The 18,088-nt window shown below is 43.6% G+C and overlaps 1 protein-coding gene across 1 annotated transcript in view; it reads left to right on the top strand.

The window, feature by feature from the left end:
• Positions 1-18,042, top strand: part of VSTM2L (V-set and transmembrane domain containing 2 like) — a 58,556-nt gene extending 40,514 nt beyond the window's left edge. Inside the window, exons 2-4 of the mRNA XM_075277480.1 lie at positions 713-882; positions 12,511-12,558; positions 16,983-18,042. Coding sequence (XP_075133581.1) covers positions 713-882; positions 12,511-12,558; positions 16,983-17,255 — 491 coding nt within the window. The 3' untranslated portion in view covers positions 17,256-18,042. The remainder of the gene's footprint in view (positions 1-712; positions 883-12,510; positions 12,559-16,982) is intronic.
• The last annotated feature ends 46 nt before the right edge of the window (positions 18,043-18,088 follow it).

Here is an 18,088-nt window from a genome sequence, read left to right as displayed (position 1 = left end):
CGCTCATCTCTAGTAAAGAACCTTTAATTCTGTGGCTTTTGAGTCCCATGTCTTTGGTTGACCCCGTCTATATTCATCTTGTAACTTGTGACCCAGAAATGGTTTTTGCAAACACGTAAATGGAGGCCAATACTCATCCACCTGTTGAGGAAGGGCAAAGGATCTTCTGTCCAAAAGGATGGTCATTGCTATTAGGTCCTTATACTCCCACCACTACAAATAATCCGTATGACGTGTTTATATAGTAAAACCTCGAAAAAGTCCATATCTTTGAGAAGACCACCTCATTATCCAGACCAGATTTTCTGTTCCACCATATAGTACACTTACTAACCATCTTCTTTGACAAGACCACCCTCCTAGAAGACCATGAAATTTTGAGTAGTTGTCTCCCGCAGGTTTCATGGTGTACTCTACACTTCTTCTATGATCAGACTCCACTTTTTTCCTTTGTATTGGTTGGCTTTGAACTGACTCCATCTCCTTTGGTCATATCCCTTTGTATATTGGAGGCCTTGAACTTCCGTGATGGAACGTAGCTGAGATACTCTCTATCTAAGGATCCTTGAGCATAAAGTAAACCGTATGCTGTACCTCATATGGAAATTTTAGCTCTTGGATTTAGTCTTTTTAACCTTATACAGACTTATACTATGATGTATATCATTTTTATATCCAATTGAATACATTTCCAACATTTCTTATATTTCAGCTTTGTTCACCGAAATCCCACACGATGTTAGCGCACACCCTGGAGAAGATGTGGAGATGGCATGTTCCTTCCGTGGCAGTGGTGACATCCCCTACTCGCTGGAAATCCAGTGGTGGTATATCCGTACCCATAAGGACTGGGCAAACAAGGAAACATGGGCGGACAACCAGGTAACATATATATGGTGGACTACGATCTGTAGGTTCCGTTCCATCTCTGAACCAAACAGGCCACTTTGTATTATAGAAGAGCACTTTATGAGTTACATAACTTAGATATTTCTCTATGGAAAGTTAAGAAGTTTCTGCCTGGGCGGGCACTCAATGTGCCATACATTACATACCATAGGTATATACGTTTATATATGTGTCTATATAATACGGTAGAGGTTTAGAAGTGATGTATGGAAGGAGAAGAAAGGAAAGTGCAACTAAATTGCATTTTTATAAACCAGTAACAGAAATATATTGCAGTTCTGTCAAGACAAAAGGATGATCAAAAAAGGAAAAATCTCAGCACTCAAATCTGACATATACAGCAAAATTTTGTTATTAGAGAAAACACGTTCCCATACTAGCAGCGACAAATATAGACACAAAAAATGAGCGTGGTTTTGGCTAACAAGCCTTCTAAGTCAGACACATTTTTGTGTGAAATTTAGTTTTTTATGTCAGATTTTAGTGCTGGGATTTTTTTCCTTTTTTTGATGATTGATTAATGTGGATAACAGGACATCCATTGACCCGTGCACCAAGATGCTGAGCTGACTTATTGCACTTTGCATGTGCATTTCTATCAAGTTTATACACTGTTCATGCAGCTCTAATCTGTGTTGTCCAGGTGCTATGCTAAAGATATTAAAGGGGTTATCCAAAAATAATCTGCAAATACACCCACAGCAGTTCTCTCTGTTCTCTTGTGCACCTTTGGCTTAGCTTTATTTTACTTGCTGCTCCTTGTATCACTGTTATATACATGCAGCAAATCTGTGAACTACATTCCCATGATTCATCTTCCTGCTCTCACTCTCACCACTTCACCTTCACCACTCTCCTCTGCAATGAAATCACAAGTAACAAATCACTCCTACATCTGAGCTCACATACTGCTGTACGGCTCGCTACGTTTGGCCTTAAAGAGTGAGAGCAGGCAGATAAATCATGGGAAATGTAGTTCGTCCACAGATTGCATGTAAATAACAGTAATACAAGAAGCAGCGAGTAAAATAAAGGGGTTTTATCATCTAAGATATCCTGTGGATAGGGAAAAGTCAACAGGTCCTATCGTTGGAAGTCCCCCATACACGCTATTTACATGTGAAAGAAGTGTGTTCCATGACCGGCGCTCCAGTCAGTGAAGATCCAGTCCCATAGAAGTGACTGGACATCGATTATGGAACATGCTTGTATTTCATTTATATGCCAGAGGCTTGCACAGGGGGTGTTGGGTCCTCAATCTCTAGATCACTGGGTGTCCTAGCAGTTGAACCCTCAGGGATCTCGCACTTATTCCATATCCTGGAGTCCTAGGTTCAAATCCAACCAAAGACCAAAGAGTTTGTATATTCTCCCTGTCTCTCAGTGGTCACATGTGGTGAGGACTTCTGCCTGAAGATAACAATGGACCGGGAGAATCGGACTGCACTGGGACTGTTTTTTTTTTTTTTAAACTCTCCTGTCCTATTTAACATTAGAGATGAGCGAGTACTGTTCGGATCAGCCGATCCGAACAGCACGCACCATAGAAATGAATGGATGCACCTGGTACTTCCGCTTTGATGGCGGCCAGCTGCTTAACCCCCCGTGTGCCGGCTGCGTCCATTCATTTCTATGTGAGCGTGCTGTTCGGATCGGCTGATCCGAACAGTACTCGCTCATCTCTATTTAACATATAAAATTTTTGCCTGGACTACCCTTTAAATTACTATGTAAACGGATGACCATCCTTTATACGGATATGCTAAACGGATGTAAAAAACGTGATCTGAATAGAGCCTGAGAAATAAATACGTAATAAATACGGGACAAACGATACATCCCCTTTAAGACTTAACTCCTATTGATTACACCGTATGCTCGTGAAGATGCAGTCTTATTGTCGGTGTCCCTTTAATGACTAAGTTAGCCATAAATATTAATTTTCTAATCTTCTTACAGCTCGGGGTCCCCCTCCTTCTCCTGACTCTAACAATCTTTCCTTGTAGCCATGTGCTTGGATAAGAGGCAGTAATGCAAAAAATGTTCTGGGGATTTTAATGAGGGCCGCTGTCTGAGCGGAGTCCAGACACAATTCATTAACACAAACTGCAATTAATCTGAGAAGGATAGAGGGAGCATCAAAAGATGATGACAAGCCAATATCAGCCGGTCACCCCGCGTTTTGCGGTGCTCGCTGCGGACACATTGTCCAGCCGCAGCGCTATTTATGTTCTTTTTAATGATGGCTATACTCCATTGTATTAAGCCAAAGTTCATTATATTCTTGCTCAGAGCCCGAGCAATCATTTCATTTTCTACATAGCGCATTGAAACCCCATCATTATTTGCATAGGAGAGGGCAAATTCTCCTGGGTGGGCTTTTCATTAATTTACCTGAAATGTGGCGGGGATCAGACATCACTAGAATGGAGTATGGTACTTGTGACAGGGGTCAGCTGGGAACCGCTCACTCATTATAGCGCTCCTCGATCCTGGGCATCCAGCCCGTAGCAGGGTCCGAGGCGCTGTGCGCCGAACTAAAAACGCCATTGAATACCTGGTGACAGATACTCTTTAAGTTGCTTGTTGTGGCTTTAGGTAATTGATCGCCATGTAAAGTTACAGTAAGATGCCGGGAAATCAATCTTATAGCTGAGTGTAGCCTTGTCGAAAAACTGAAAATTGTGGTTGACTGCCGCCAGCGTCAGTAACCTCCTACCCAAGTCCGAGAGAAGTGGGAAGTTGAACCTGAAGTAGTTGTCTAACACCAAGCTGTTTTTGGAAATTATTTACCTCCTCAAAATGTGCTCCAAAAATACCCTAACCTGCCTCCCATTGTTTTCAATGTGAGGCTTTACCCTATCCTGCCTTATTTTGTGGCACCTTCGGGTTTGGCGTGTAGCCAGTCGCTGATCAATCCCATTGAAGTGGCTGACCCAACTTGACGTGAACTACGCCTCAGGTTTCATGCCATGGTTTCTGTAGGTCAAAGTTTTCTGATGAGTCTTTTGCTAAAAACACAAAGTGAACCCAGCCTAAGGTGGTCCTAGAGTGCTGGCCCCTGGGAAGTGGTTTTCAGGTTTTGGTGCTTTTTGGTGAAGATCATTGTAGTATCTGTTCCTATCAGTGGTCAAGACAGCGGCCATTGATAAAGAATGGGTACACGGTTCTGGGTGTGAAGAATGGCCCAAAGACTAAGTGACCCAGATTCTCCTTATCAATGCCATAAGGTTGGGCTTCACTTTTTTGCATTTGACCACAATTTTTTCTGTTTAGTTGGACACATTATGAGGAACTTTTAATAATTTCGGCTGATGTCCTGGCGGTAACACAATTTTACTTATTTTTGTGCCTTTGCCTGTTCGGTTGCCATCTTTGTTTATCATGGGATCTTTTGGGAAGCATTGGCTTTGCAGAATGGCCCCCCTGGACGAACTGGAGGTTGTAGGTGACCATCAGATTCCATACGCCATCCCAGACTTGGGTTCTTTGGGTTCCCCGATAGAAGCCAGAAACCCAATGGCCTTTCCCTTCCTTGAGCAATGGGAAGCCATCAACCCTGGGCTCTTGGAGGACTTTATGGCTAGTGTTGGGGAAGATTATATGAGGTCCCTCTCTTTTTGGACAGGGCTTGCAATAAACCACATCCTTTGGCACTTGGGAACAGACTCTGGCTTTCAATAGGAAAACATTGGTCAATAGATTAATCATTCTTGCGTTTGAGTTGCTGGGTGGCGTGAACAATTTTTTTTCCTATGAATGTTGCTGAAAAATAAGTCTCCATAGGGTGCAATACCCCCTGATCTGCATCCAAGGTATCTTAGTCTGTGTTCTCATATGCGCCCATCGTTGGCCTAGAAGAGTGAATTAAACAGTAAAAATGGTTCATCTTCTTGTGGACAACAACCATTTCCGAGGACCCCTACTGAGTATAATGGTGTCCTTCTGATGTCCATTGTTTTCTCCCTGACATTGTAAGTGTGGAACTTTTTCGTCCATGATTTTAAATTGATTCTGCGACAAATGTGAATGTAACCTTATCCAGCCAACCAGTACCACGTTGTGTCCCGAAGAGGGGCCTTAACGTAAAAGAGAGCTGATGGGTCGCTTTTCCTTTTGGAGACTAGTTTGAATGGCATGAATTATGGGCTATTTCTAGATAATAAACCTTGCCCACATTATAACACATGCGATTTTAGTGTGGCAGAACTGCACACAGGCTTTTTTGGCATCGACTATATTTGCCGTCCCCCATGGGGACAATTCGAAAAAGTGTAACGGGTAATGTCAAGTATTTTAACAGGAATGAATAGGGCAGTGTAGTGTTAGAAATACCATCCTCTATGTTAATGCCTACTGAGCATAGTTTCGAGCGCCGAGCGATAAGGGCAAGCTGCCAAGGCTTGTTGTAGTAAATGAGTCACAACTAGGAAGAGTAGTGGTAAAAGACGACTCCAGCTTCTCTGCATTTTCTTTCTTTAAGATGTGCCGGTTAACACTTGTTTTTTAATCCAAGAAGTGGAAATGCATGGGTTTACCCTATTGTGAGACTTATATACTGGGAGTAGTAGTCCAGCAGAATGCTTTGGATGCCCCTGTGTAGCCATGTATTGGCATACGTTGCTTTTAGGTCCAGATGTTAAAAAAATATACAGCACAATATCCATAAGCTGCTATAAAGCCAACCAGTAATGCACATTGCATATAGGTCCCTGTCACCCCCTATACTAATCGTAGTCAGCTGTGTATACAGTTAAAGGGTTTTTCTCACCCAAAATGTATGGCATGTCCACAAGGGCAGTGGTTGCCATACAAGTGCTCATCCCCAACACCCACAGTGTTCATGGGAATTTATCTATCAGTATATTTTTGGCATTTGGGAGGAGTCCGGACTACCTGGAGGAACCCAGGGGAATATACAGACTCCATGCAGATAGAGGGATCCTTTGACAATAAGTTGACCACAAAGTATTACCCAGTTTCCCTGCAGCGCCACCATAGGAAAGTAAAGAGGTTATCTAGCATCCAAAAATGAACTGCAAATACATCCACACCAGTGCTAAATCCTCGCTGTTTCCTTGTGCAGACTTTGCTTGGCTTTTACTTGTTACTCCTTGTATCACTGAATCTGTGGACAAACTACATTTCCCATGATTCATATGCCTGCTCTCACTCTCTGTGTACTTATCCCTACTCCATGCCCCCCTTTGTGCCAATTCTCTCCATGCTACAGGGTTTGTCTGTCTTGTGCCTCACTTCTTTAGTCTGTTCTCCACATATTTGACCAGGCAATAAATCACTCTCAAGAGTGGCTTCAGGGGAGGCAAGGAGGTCACGTGTTACTGTGACTTTTTGTTTGCTGGCTGAACTAGTCACAGGGAGAGGTAGTGAGCTTGCAAACAAAACATAACATATTAGGTCAATGACCTGAAAATAAATCAGATAGACAGAATATAAATTAGGAAGTTGTAACGTCTCTGCCTGTTCGGGTCACTGCATCACCCTCTGCTTGCATGCTGGAAGCATGTGCAGTTTAGTTCCTTGCTTAGAGTTTTTGGTTGCACTGTGTGAACACTGCTCTAGTTCTGAAATTGAATTTCCACCACACCCGTCTTCTGCCCTTGTTTGCCTCTGTTCATTAAGTGGTTAATTTTAGCCTTGCCCTGTGATTGACAGCCTATCCACCTATCAACTCCAGGGCGGGTTCTTCCTCCCTATTTATTCTTGGCTCACATTCACATTGGTGCTTGCTATTGCCTTGTGCGTGCTGGCTTTTCTCTTGCTGTTTTTTCTTGTATTCTGATTCTTGACCTCTGCCTTTCCCTATTGAATCCTCTTTTGGATATCGATTTTTGACACTGCATTACTTGACTGTTACCAAACCTTGGCTTGCTGACCTCCCTTTGTTGTTTGTCTTGTCCATGTTTTGTATGTCACGTATTTAGGAAGGGTTTTATCGTCCAGTTGTCGCCTATTACCTAGGATAGGACCGGCAAGCAGGAAGGGACAGTGGGGGGTTTCAGACCAGGGCTCACTGTCTCTTGTGCCCCATTCCTCCAGGGTTCATGTACAGCACTGGGGAACTGCTGTCTGACACTTCCCTTACAGAAGTGTTTTGTATTGATGCACCCTGTTATTTGGCCGAGGATAACTCCTTTAAACATTGAACAATGTTCATTCCAACCAATGGGCTGCATGTGTAATACAGGACGGGACGGGATGTCCTGAGCAAGAGGTGACTCTTTATGTAAATGTTATCTGCTATAGCTGGGAGATGTGCGGTCTGAACACAGTACCTAATGAGGTATACAGTATATAAGGTATATGAAAATAGGATTCTAGACAACCCCTTTAAGCAGTACCCGGGGTCTATCAGCCACTCATTATTGAACATGTATGCATTGCTCTGCCATCTAATATTTATGTATGACCATTTGCTTAAATATCCCAGACTATATGTATAAAAGATATGGGGGAGGTATTGGGTAGTGTAGTGTGTATGTACGGTGACTGTGCCACCAATATACATATTCTACAATAAGAACCCACTCTCATGAAAATTGGCAAAGAGCCATTGTGTGCAATACAGTAAGATCCAATTTCTCTAAGAGATTATGTCGCTCTAGAATAAACATAGGCAAGACAGAAAGGGAACTGTGCACATACAAGACATATGGGAAGTTATACCATAGCAGAAGGTTTGGCCAAGACAGTGCAGGGTTTTTAGTAATAGAGTGTTTTGGGCATATTATAGACAATTATGGATTATGGATAGAACAATTGGTACAAGTGATGTATGATAGTGTATATCTGCTACAATCCCTCAAAGGGGCTCTATCACTAGATTTATGTGTTATGAGCTAAAGATATGCCTGAATAGCCTTTAAAAAGACCATTCAGGTGCTGCTATTAGTTTGTAAAAAGACTCCCCCCCCCCGTTTTTGTTTCTTACCGTGGAAATTGATATGCAAATGTTCTCGATCATGCACGGTGGGCGTTCTGTGCACCCCTTAGGCTGGTCTTACACGACCGTAGTTTAAGACCACGAATGGTCCGCAATTGAGGGTTTTCAATTGCGGAAACATTATATTCAATGCGGCCTCTTACACCACCAGATATTTTATCCGTGGTGTGCCGGGCCACAACCGAGGTCTCCACTTTATAGAACATGTCCGTAATGGCCATAATTCACAGCACTGCACGGACTCGCCCATAGAACTCTATGGGCGAGTGCGGCAGTTTATGGGCATCTGCGGAGTGTATGTTGCTGATCAGCAACTTGCGGACAGTAAAAGCATTACGGTCGTGTAAGACCAGCCTTAGCTTCTGGACGCCCATCGCTGCCTCCAAGCCCTCGTCCTCCTGCTTATTCACTGTCTCCATCATCGACGGTTTCTATTGAAATCATTCGCGTGCGCAGTAGCGCTCCCTCCGGTGCGCTACTGCACACGCTCCAGTGCCATTTTCCTGTAGAGAACATTGCGAGCTGGTGCTGGAGTATGTGCAGTAGTGCGCCAAAGGGAGCGCTACTGCGCACGCGCATGATTTCAATAGAAACCGCCGACGATGCACGTTCGAGCTCATTTGCATATCGATTTCCACGGTAAGAAACAAAAACGGGGTGGTCTTTTTACAAACTAATAGCAGCACCTGAATAGCCTTTTTAAAGGCTACTCAGGCATATCTTTAGCTCATAACACGTGAATCTAGTGACAGAGCCCCTTTAAGGCGAAGGCCCGACATTGTCTGACCACACGTGCTACGTGGGGCCTTAGACTAAAGAAGTTTTTTGGGTTAGTAAAAGCCTTGTCAAATACCCTATTAATGCCTGCTCAGTTACTACATCACTGTCAACTCGACAGCAACGTACAAGAAACCCTTGTCAAAAAAAAGACATTATAGACTTTTAGGTCTTATTCCGCTGACAGAGTAAAATGGCCATATGGCAATGAGTCTATTCACATGTCAGTATTATTATCCATTTTGACAGACACATGGACCCAATAGAAATCAATGCATCCATTTTTAACGCTTGTAAAGCACATGGGCGTCCAAACTTATATCCCTTAAAAACAGATCATTGGGTTTTCAACCAATAAAATTCATCCATTTTTTTAAGGGTTCAGTAAAAACAGATGACAACCGGCCATCAAAAATGGACATGGAAAGAATGAAAAATGGATGACACAGGTGCTAAAAACAGAGCTATTTGACAGTTCTTTTTGTGGCCAAAAAACATACATGGTCATGTGAATAAGGACATAGGCTGGATTCATATGGCCATAATAAATGTCTATTGTATGAATTGTCCATGTTGAGAGGTTGTGATCTAAGAAAGCAGGGTGTATTTTGCCCACCAAAAATGTACTGATACCCTCTTGCCTCTTCTGGAAACCAGTTCCTAAATGTTGAAAAGTATGGTATAACAGAGGAGTTGTTACAAAAAGTGTCTCTTGCTTTGGAGGACCAGACATTGCATAAAGAGTCCAATGATTTCAATAGGGAATGTGTAATACTTCATTTCTCCTCTGGAGGCAGTGTAGGAGAATTGAGCAGCTAAGTTACAGCATGGATTACAGCTGATTGCTGGAGATTCTACCGCCCAATAGTGGGGTAACTAAAGTCTCGTGCAATCTTTTGTCTGGGGCCCCCTACCTCATCCGTACAGTGAATTCTTGATGGATACGGGTGCTAAGGAGTTTAATCCACCTTAGTGTGGTTAAGATAGTCTGGGGGTCTCCTTGGCTTATGGGCCAGATGGAAGCTGCAATCTCAATACTGATGCCAGTGCTTATGGGCCCCGTTGTGACTGCACCCTCTGCACCCCCTCAAGTTACGCCCCTGGCCATAAAACTTTAATCGGTTTATGGTGAGCTGACCCTTCTCAGAAAAAGTGATTGCCCAAGATGAACCTTTGAAGATTTGAAGGGTTGTACCAAGTTTTCAAGTTATTCCCTATTGGGGATAACTTCATGACTGGTGGTGCGGTCTACCTTACCGATACCTAGAATGAGGGTCTGGTTCTCCCATTGTGATGGAGTGGCATACTGAGCATTGTACCCTGCCACTTCATTCATTCTCTATATGGGAGTGCTCCACATAGGGCATTGTAGTAAACCACGTCAGTAAGAATTGTTCCAGATGTGAAGATTTTGGTCAGATTAGAACAGCACCTTGTAAGTTTAAGCCCAGGTAGGTCTGTGCAGGCCACATAAAAAATCCACAATTACCCATGAAGATCATATTGTACGTGGTCACCACCATTACAAGCACAGGGTGAAGATCTGCGCAGTGTTCACCGACACAAAAGTCCTCTTAGCTACAAACGTATGGATTCTTTGAGCGTTTCCTCTCAGCAGCAGTTAAGTGCTTTGTGATGTTTTATCCGCCCCGTGACTTGGAGTGCGCGCTGTTTTGTTGCTATGCTGTGAGTGTTGCTATATATAAATGCATTATATACAATGGCAGGCTTGTTATTTACTGCATTGCACAAATAAAGCGTATTCTGCTAAAGGCACGCTCTGCCCATGGATTTTACCACTGGAATTTTGTGTAAAATGTATACGTTAAATAATACTTCTATACGATAGTAGGAATGGGCCATTGTAGGCATGTAGAATGTAATAAAACTGCACATCATCCCCTGAAGCTTCAGGGCTCCGATATAAGATGTATAATAGAGCTTCCTCCCAAATGGAAGGGGTTTCGCTGCTGTTAGCTAGGTGGATTATTACATTATTTGTGGCAGAGAATTCCCCATAGAAGTCAATGGAGACTCAATATAAAAAATGGATCCAGCATGTGGATAATATGGATAGACTAGAATGGATTGGTTTAAATTAGGTGTGCTATGGATCCAGTAGGTGGCGCTGCCTTGACTCACAGTTAGCATACCGGGATCCTTGGCATCTTTGGGTGTTACGTTGATGATGTAGAGGCTAACTATGTCTCTCCTATATGCAATCACAACCCTGACCACTTGGTTGGAGGTGGATACAGCAGGTGGTTCCCCATACTAACAGTCACAGCCAGCCAGCGCCACCTACTGGATCCACAGCATACCAGATGGCCCCTGATTTTACTCACTCTATTCTAGCATCTACCATGTGAATAGGGACGTACGGTGTAATATGTACTCTTTTTTTTTTGTATTGGTCATGTGATGTAGCCGTAACAGTGTATTACCAATTTTGACCATATAAAAACACTGACATCTAGGTAGGGGCAGGGAATGGCAAGTGACACATATCATTGAAAAAACTAAAATATTGTGGTAAAATAGGACTGTGATCTTCATGGGCGCTGCTCTGCCTGTGCCAGAGAGACTCGGAACCCCGCTGAAGTGCTCTGGGTAAGGTGTACTGAACAATGGTGTCTACTCTGAACAATGGTGTCAAAGCTGAGGGACGGGGCTACAGAGCAGTATGAGGCACAGTTTAAGGGGTTACCTCCATGGCACTTGCAGGTGCGGCACCTGTGGGGATCAAAGCACTTGTTTACATTGATCCCTTTGTAGGCCATATTTGCCATCATTTTGTGACAACGTCCCCTTTTCACGAAACCCTGCTGATTTTAGGCATGACATGCTTCTTTTTAATGCATGCTACCAGGGGCGTAACTTGAGTTGCACCGGGACCCAGGAGCCTTAGGGGGCCCATAAGCAGTGGCTCCAGTATTGAGATTGCAGCTTCCATCTGGCCCATAAACCGAGGAGACCCCAGACTATCCTAACCACACTAAGGTGGATTAAACTCCTTAGCACCTGTAACCATCATTATCAGGAATTTGTTGTAGGGATGAAGTAGGGGGCCCCGGACAAAAGATTGCACCGGGGCCCACAAGACTTTAGTTGCACCACTGCATTCTACACGCCTTTTTGTGATGTGTTGTAGCTATAGGGGGTGCAGAGATTGGAGACTGAGGGGGTCCAAAAGCCTCTATACAATATAAGAAGTCGTCACATTTATACATAGAACATGGTAAGTAGGTACCCCAATACAGATTTTGCATTGGGGCCCAGTAGCTTCACATCATGCCCCTTATTTGTTACGTAACCTCCACATCAAGTGCCCACGTCACTGTGCCCATCAAATCCAGCAATATTCTGCCAGGCTCAGAAGATTTGCCCATTATTCCAAAACGTGCTGTGGAAAGTGACCTATAAACCCGCAGCATGTCAATTATTGCTGCGGGTTTTATTTGCATCTTTCAATCTATGCAAAGTTGAAAGCTTTGGGGGCTTTGTAACAAAACCCGCTGTGCCTTGCAGAGAAACACACTGCAGAATTTTCCAGATGTTCTAGGTGGCCCCAACCTTTTGAGAACTGCACCAGATAGGAGGCTGAGGTGCATGATAAAATCTCAGGGAATCAACCTCTCCGCTACTGTCCTGGGAATGTGTCATAACTCCGTATGGCGGAGCAGATCCAGGCTGTCATAAAACCGTATGTGTCAGCTGAAAGGACAGCCATGTGCAGCTCCCCTGCTGGGCTTCAATATTATAAGCTATAGCAAGGACCATATTGCCAGTAGTAAGTCTACGATGTGATATGTATACTGAGATTGCTATGTGTAACAGTATATATTCATTTTATCTTGCAGCTGAAATCTCTCCAGGGGACTCCGGAAAAAGGCGCCACTAAGATAAGTGTGAGTATCAAAAACAAGAAATCAGGGTCAAACACGGTTACGTATATAGTATTAAAAGGAACTGTCTACTATTATTAAAAAAGCTATTCTTTCCCCTAGAAACAGCTCCACTCTTGTCTAAAGGCTGTATCTGGTATTGCACTCCATTTCCGTCCAGGTAAGTAAAGATTTGCTGCAATACCAGACACAGCCAAAGAACAGGAGTGGCGCTGTCTCGGAAAAAAACTTGAAATTTGTAAACAGTAACAGTAACAGTCTTATGGGTAGGTGGTTTTACCCTTTCCCAAAATAGTTCAGTTGGTCCTTCTGCCCGTACCTGGCCCTATGCCCTCAAGCGTCTTGAAGAACACTAATGGGGATCTATCTTGTACGGCCGGAGCGGAACATTAATCTGATTTACACTTCTTTTCTTCCGGATGGGGTAAGCTTTACATTTCACAGAATGGCAAATACCGGGAGCGGATCAATTTGGAAGGAAAGCTAATTAGCCGCAGAGATTTTTCTATTGATCTTGTTCTGTGGGGGAGAGCGAGAGACGCACTTGCAGGGAGGGGAGAGTTCGACTGAAGTCTTGTCCCATTGGGGGAATATAGAAATTCATTTAGAAGGTGGCATTAAGGAGGCTTAAGTAAACACAACAAGCAGAAATGTGGGGATTTAAGATGGTTTGTTCTGTATTCTCCCATCTTTTGGATTATTCTATTACTATGTTTGGGTCTGGTTTTATAGGATCAGACTGTAATCCATGTATAACTAGCGGATAAAATAATCCTTCATGGCAGTAGGGGAATAGGAAAAGGGGCAAAACCCCCATAGTAGTGCACTCATAATTCTAATTCACCCACAATGTTCTATATGTTTCATCCCAGCTCCGTTGCCTTAATGGTGAACCCTTTCATTATGGGCGACTTTGTCATGTGATCCCCAGCCTGACCACTAGTCCAGAACTTGGTTCCCTGTCTACACAGCATGTCAGTCTCTCCCTTGTAGCTGACTTCCTGTTAACTATCAGATTACATAATCAAACTCCAGGTTTTGCCCTTCTTGCTCCTCTGCATGCCCCCTTACATGTAGAGAACTGCTGAAAGTATTTTTGCCCTATATCATTTGTGCAGTCACAGTGATATAGTAGGTGAATCTCAACAATGATTAGTCGTAGAATTATACCCCCCTTCCTGCCCTCCTGGCTCAAACTGCATGCCAATACTATCTACTATGTGTGCTGTGTGCAGAATCTCCAATGTATCCCTTGAGTGGCAGCTTCACATTGATCTCCCCTGCCTCCTGCTTGCAATAGCTGACAGAGAGAAGCTATCACAAGCAGAAGGCAGGGAGACAAGCAGAAGCTGTATCACATAGGTTAGGTGGCAGATCATACGACGGAACAGACTAAGCGCATTATAAGGACACTCCACAATCTTTCAATAAAGAGCCAGAAGCATTTTTGGAAATTTAGGCTGCTTTAGGGGGACCATAGAAGAGGGCAATAACTAAGATGGTAGGCAGCCCATTACTAGCACATTAACTAAAACTGCTATGCACAAGGCAGGCCTTTACAGAATTTTTAATAGCTGATGTACACTGTAGTATGCAGGCCAAAATGTTGGAGTGCTTCTTTAAACTTCATTGGTTAGCAATGTCCTAACTATGACGCCATTCCAGGATGCCCCCTTGCATGTTCATCATACCGTTATTTTCTCTGCTCCCATAACTCCACATACTTGGACCAATTTCACCGATCATCTGTCAGCAGAAGTCAGCATATCAACCCAACCCTCGCAGATACGTTAGAGTCACCAAATGGTGTTTTCCCCTTGTGAATTGCTGCCTCCATTGCTGAGATATCACTTTTTTTTCAATATGTAAATGAGCTCTCTGGAGAATAAACTCCTTGTCACTTACCTCTTAGGGGGTGTTCACATGTAGAAATTTGATGCTAAATTTGTCAAGCAGAATATTTCTGCTTCTGGAACTTAAAGCAAAGTCTTTCTCACAAGGATTTTGACACTGAATTGGAAGCAGAATTTGAAGAAACATGCAACTGTATTTTGCTTTTATCGGGCAGGGCCAAATTCCAAATTCTGTGAGCAGATTTTGAAAAATTCTGCATCCACTTCAAATTTCATTTTAAATTCCATTCTGGCGGAAAAGGTGTATCTTCCACGTCTTTCATTGCAATGGGAGTTCTCAGGCGGAATCCAAATTAGAAAAAAATCAGCTACTGCCTGCTATTGATATAAATGAGTGGCAGATTTCAGGTGGAAAGTAAGGTGGATTTAGCTTCAAATACCTACATGTGAACACCCTCTAAAGGAGCAATGCCAACATCCTCATTGCTCCAAAGATCTCATTTGCATTTGACAAAAAATGTGATATCTTGGCAACGATTCACAAGGGGAAAGCACAATTTGATTCAGGTGACCGTAACCTATCTATCTACAGGGCTGGGATGATATGCTGTGATCTGGTGACACTAACCTATCTATCTGCAGGGCTGGGATGATATGCTGTGATCTGGTGACACTAACCTATCTATCTGCAGGGCTGGGTTGATATGCTGTGATCTGGTGACACTAACCTATCTATCTGCAGGGCTGGGATGATATGCTGTGATCTGGTGACACTAACCTATCTATCTGCAGGGCTGGGTTGATATGCTGTGATCTGGTGACACTAACCTATCTATCTGCAGGGCTGGGTTGATATGTTGGGATCTGGTGACAGTAACCTATCTATCTGCGGGCTGGGTTGATATTCTGGGATCTGGTGACAGTAACCTATCTATCTGCAGGGCTGGGTTGATATTCTGGGATCTGGTGACAGTAACCTATCTATCTGCAGGGCTGGGGTGATATGCTGTGATCTGGTGACACTAACCTATCTATCTGCAGGGCTGGGTTGATATGCTGTGATCTGGTGACACTAACCTATCTATCTGCGGGCTGGGTTGATATTCTGGGATCTGGTGACAGTAACCTATCTATCTGCAGGGCTGGGTTGATATTCTGGGATCTGGTGACAGTAACCTATCTATCTGCAGGGCTGGGGTGATATGCTGTGATCTGGTGACTGAGACCTATCTATCTGCAGGCTGGGGTGATATGCTGTGATCTGGTGACTGAGACCTATCTATCTACAGGGCTGGGTTGATATCTTGGGATCTGGTGACAGTAACCTATCTATCTGCAGGCTGGCTGGGGTGATATGTTGGGATCTGGTGACAGACTCCCTTTAATATTACAATACAAGAGCTAACATAAAGATAGCAGACTCCAACCAAACTAATACCACGACAACCCCTACGGACATTGTACTCGCTGACATTAGTAGTTGCCATCCAGCATCTGTAACATGACTAAGATAGTAGCTAATTAGGGTATTAAGACATCTCAGGACCATATATTTCCAGGTAATGTTCGTTTTATAGGGGAAAATGCTCCTTAAATAACTTTCTTGTGCAAAGAAACCATCATAACCTGAAATAAGACAGTACGCCTTGTACATTGTGCTTGAGATGGACAACAGGGGGTTTGAGATTGACCACTGGAGACTGCAGACAATTATCTGGATTGAAGAATAATGCATTAGATACACTCGAGCGCCCACTCTAATACACTCTAGGTGTGGATAGTCAGAGATATGTTCTTGTATTTACTGCTCCAGTGTTTTATGTATGAGGATTATTGTATGAGCTTCCATTTAACTGGCTACAGTAGGATAAAATATGGTGGCAGGTTGGGTTGCTGAAGATGGAGAGGGGAGTTCCTACATTGTAAGCAGTTCTGACATTTCACTCCTTCTGCCGAAGCTAGGAGATTTGATACTGTATATCTAGGTCTAAGGTTGAGTTCACACGGGGTATTTTGGGCAGGATTTTGAGGCCGTATCCGCCTCAAAATCCTGACCAAAAAGGCGGCTCCCACTGAAATCAATGGGAGCTGGTCAGTTCTTTTTTTACGGGAGCCGTTTGTTCCGGCTCCCGTAAAAAAGAATGGACATGCTCATTCCCACCCTCTCGACTAGGCCCATTCCGAATCGTAGTTACGAGATGACCTCACACTATATAAGAATTTGCCAGATTATTACTACCGCCATACGTATGCTTGCTTGGCAAAGTGGGCATGTGCTCTGAATGGGGGAGAGGGCAAGCTGCTACTAGTTACATCTGGTGGTGGCTTGTCTCCTCTACGAACAAAAGGGTCAGGCATGTTGCATTTGAACAGTTTGCTTCTTCTTTCCCTTAACATCAGCCATTGGGGAAAAGTTGGGACACCGCCATACACATTAGAGGTTGACTGGCCCCACCAAATAAACCAGTTTTGACTGAAATTAATCCAAAGCATATGGCCCCCTTTAGGATAAGCAAAAAGTATCTTAATTTGGATGGCTTCACTCATAACCTAAACTCTGTCCTCTCTACATAGGTGGTGAAGGTCTTTGGCAGCAACATCTCACACAAGTTGCGCTTGTCCCACGTGAAGATCTCTGATGAAGGAACCTATGAATGTCGTGTGCTGGATTACAGTGATGGAAAAGGGAGACAACATCGTGTCAAGGCCTTCCTACGCGTGGAGACAGAATTGGGTCGACGTGGTTCGGTTCCTCACCGCCAACAGGACACCAGCACTCACCGCCACTTCCAAGTCAAAGAGCTGAAAAAACGAGCAGCAGAACCCTGTGACCAGTGCCAGGTGTAGATGGACTGGGGGTACTTTTCCCAAATACTGATGTACAGAGGAGTGCATGAGAGGCTTCCCACCCTTCTCCATCTGAAAATCGTTGTCTACTTGCAAGCCGAAGTGGCCAGTGGAGAACAGTGACTTTATTACTTTACCCCATCATTGACTTATTCCTTTCTTGGTGAAGGGCATTGAAGGTGCTCAGACTGTTATCTATGTGGACACAAAATGGAGCTTCGTCTGTCACTGTCCACCGATCATAACTCTGCACCCTGCCATTTCATTACTAAGACTGTACAAGTTGTTGAGTTCATATAGACCATTGTCATTACGGGAATGTTAAAGTTCCAGGATGCCTTTGATCTCATAGGACGGGGGGAAAAGTGAAAAAAAGCCTTATTCACAGGGCGTCTCATTGACTGGTCTGCTTTTCAATGTAATATTTTACTGGACTCGCCAACATTCTGTGATGGTCAAATTGCTAATAATATTTAACCAAGTCTTTTCTTTCCTGTTATTAACCAAGACTGTAGATGCCAAAAGTGGCATCATTGCTCTTATTCTCCATGTGTGGCACCACCATTGACGATAACCAAGTTATTGCCTATTCATTGAAGTCAATAGAAGTCATCTCATTGATGTTCCAGTGATGAAACTCTACCAAAGGGTAACCTATGTAATAGTCATACAATGTCAAGGAGAGGGTCAGATCTATACATCTTGTTTCTCACTACTCTACCACTTCTGCAGAAGGTAAGCTAGGTCAAGAGTAAAAGACTATGGTAGTAATGGACAGGGGTGTTGCTATAGGCTCTGGACCTTGAGGAGGCCCCAAAGGTTCCTCTGTTCCA

This window comes from Leptodactylus fuscus, chromosome 6 (assembly GCF_031893055.1).
Source record: "Leptodactylus fuscus isolate aLepFus1 chromosome 6, aLepFus1.hap2, whole genome shotgun sequence".
Lineage (NCBI taxonomy): Eukaryota > Metazoa > Chordata > Amphibia > Anura > Leptodactylidae > Leptodactylus > Leptodactylus fuscus.
This window is presented reverse-complemented; position numbering and strand designations above follow the sequence as displayed.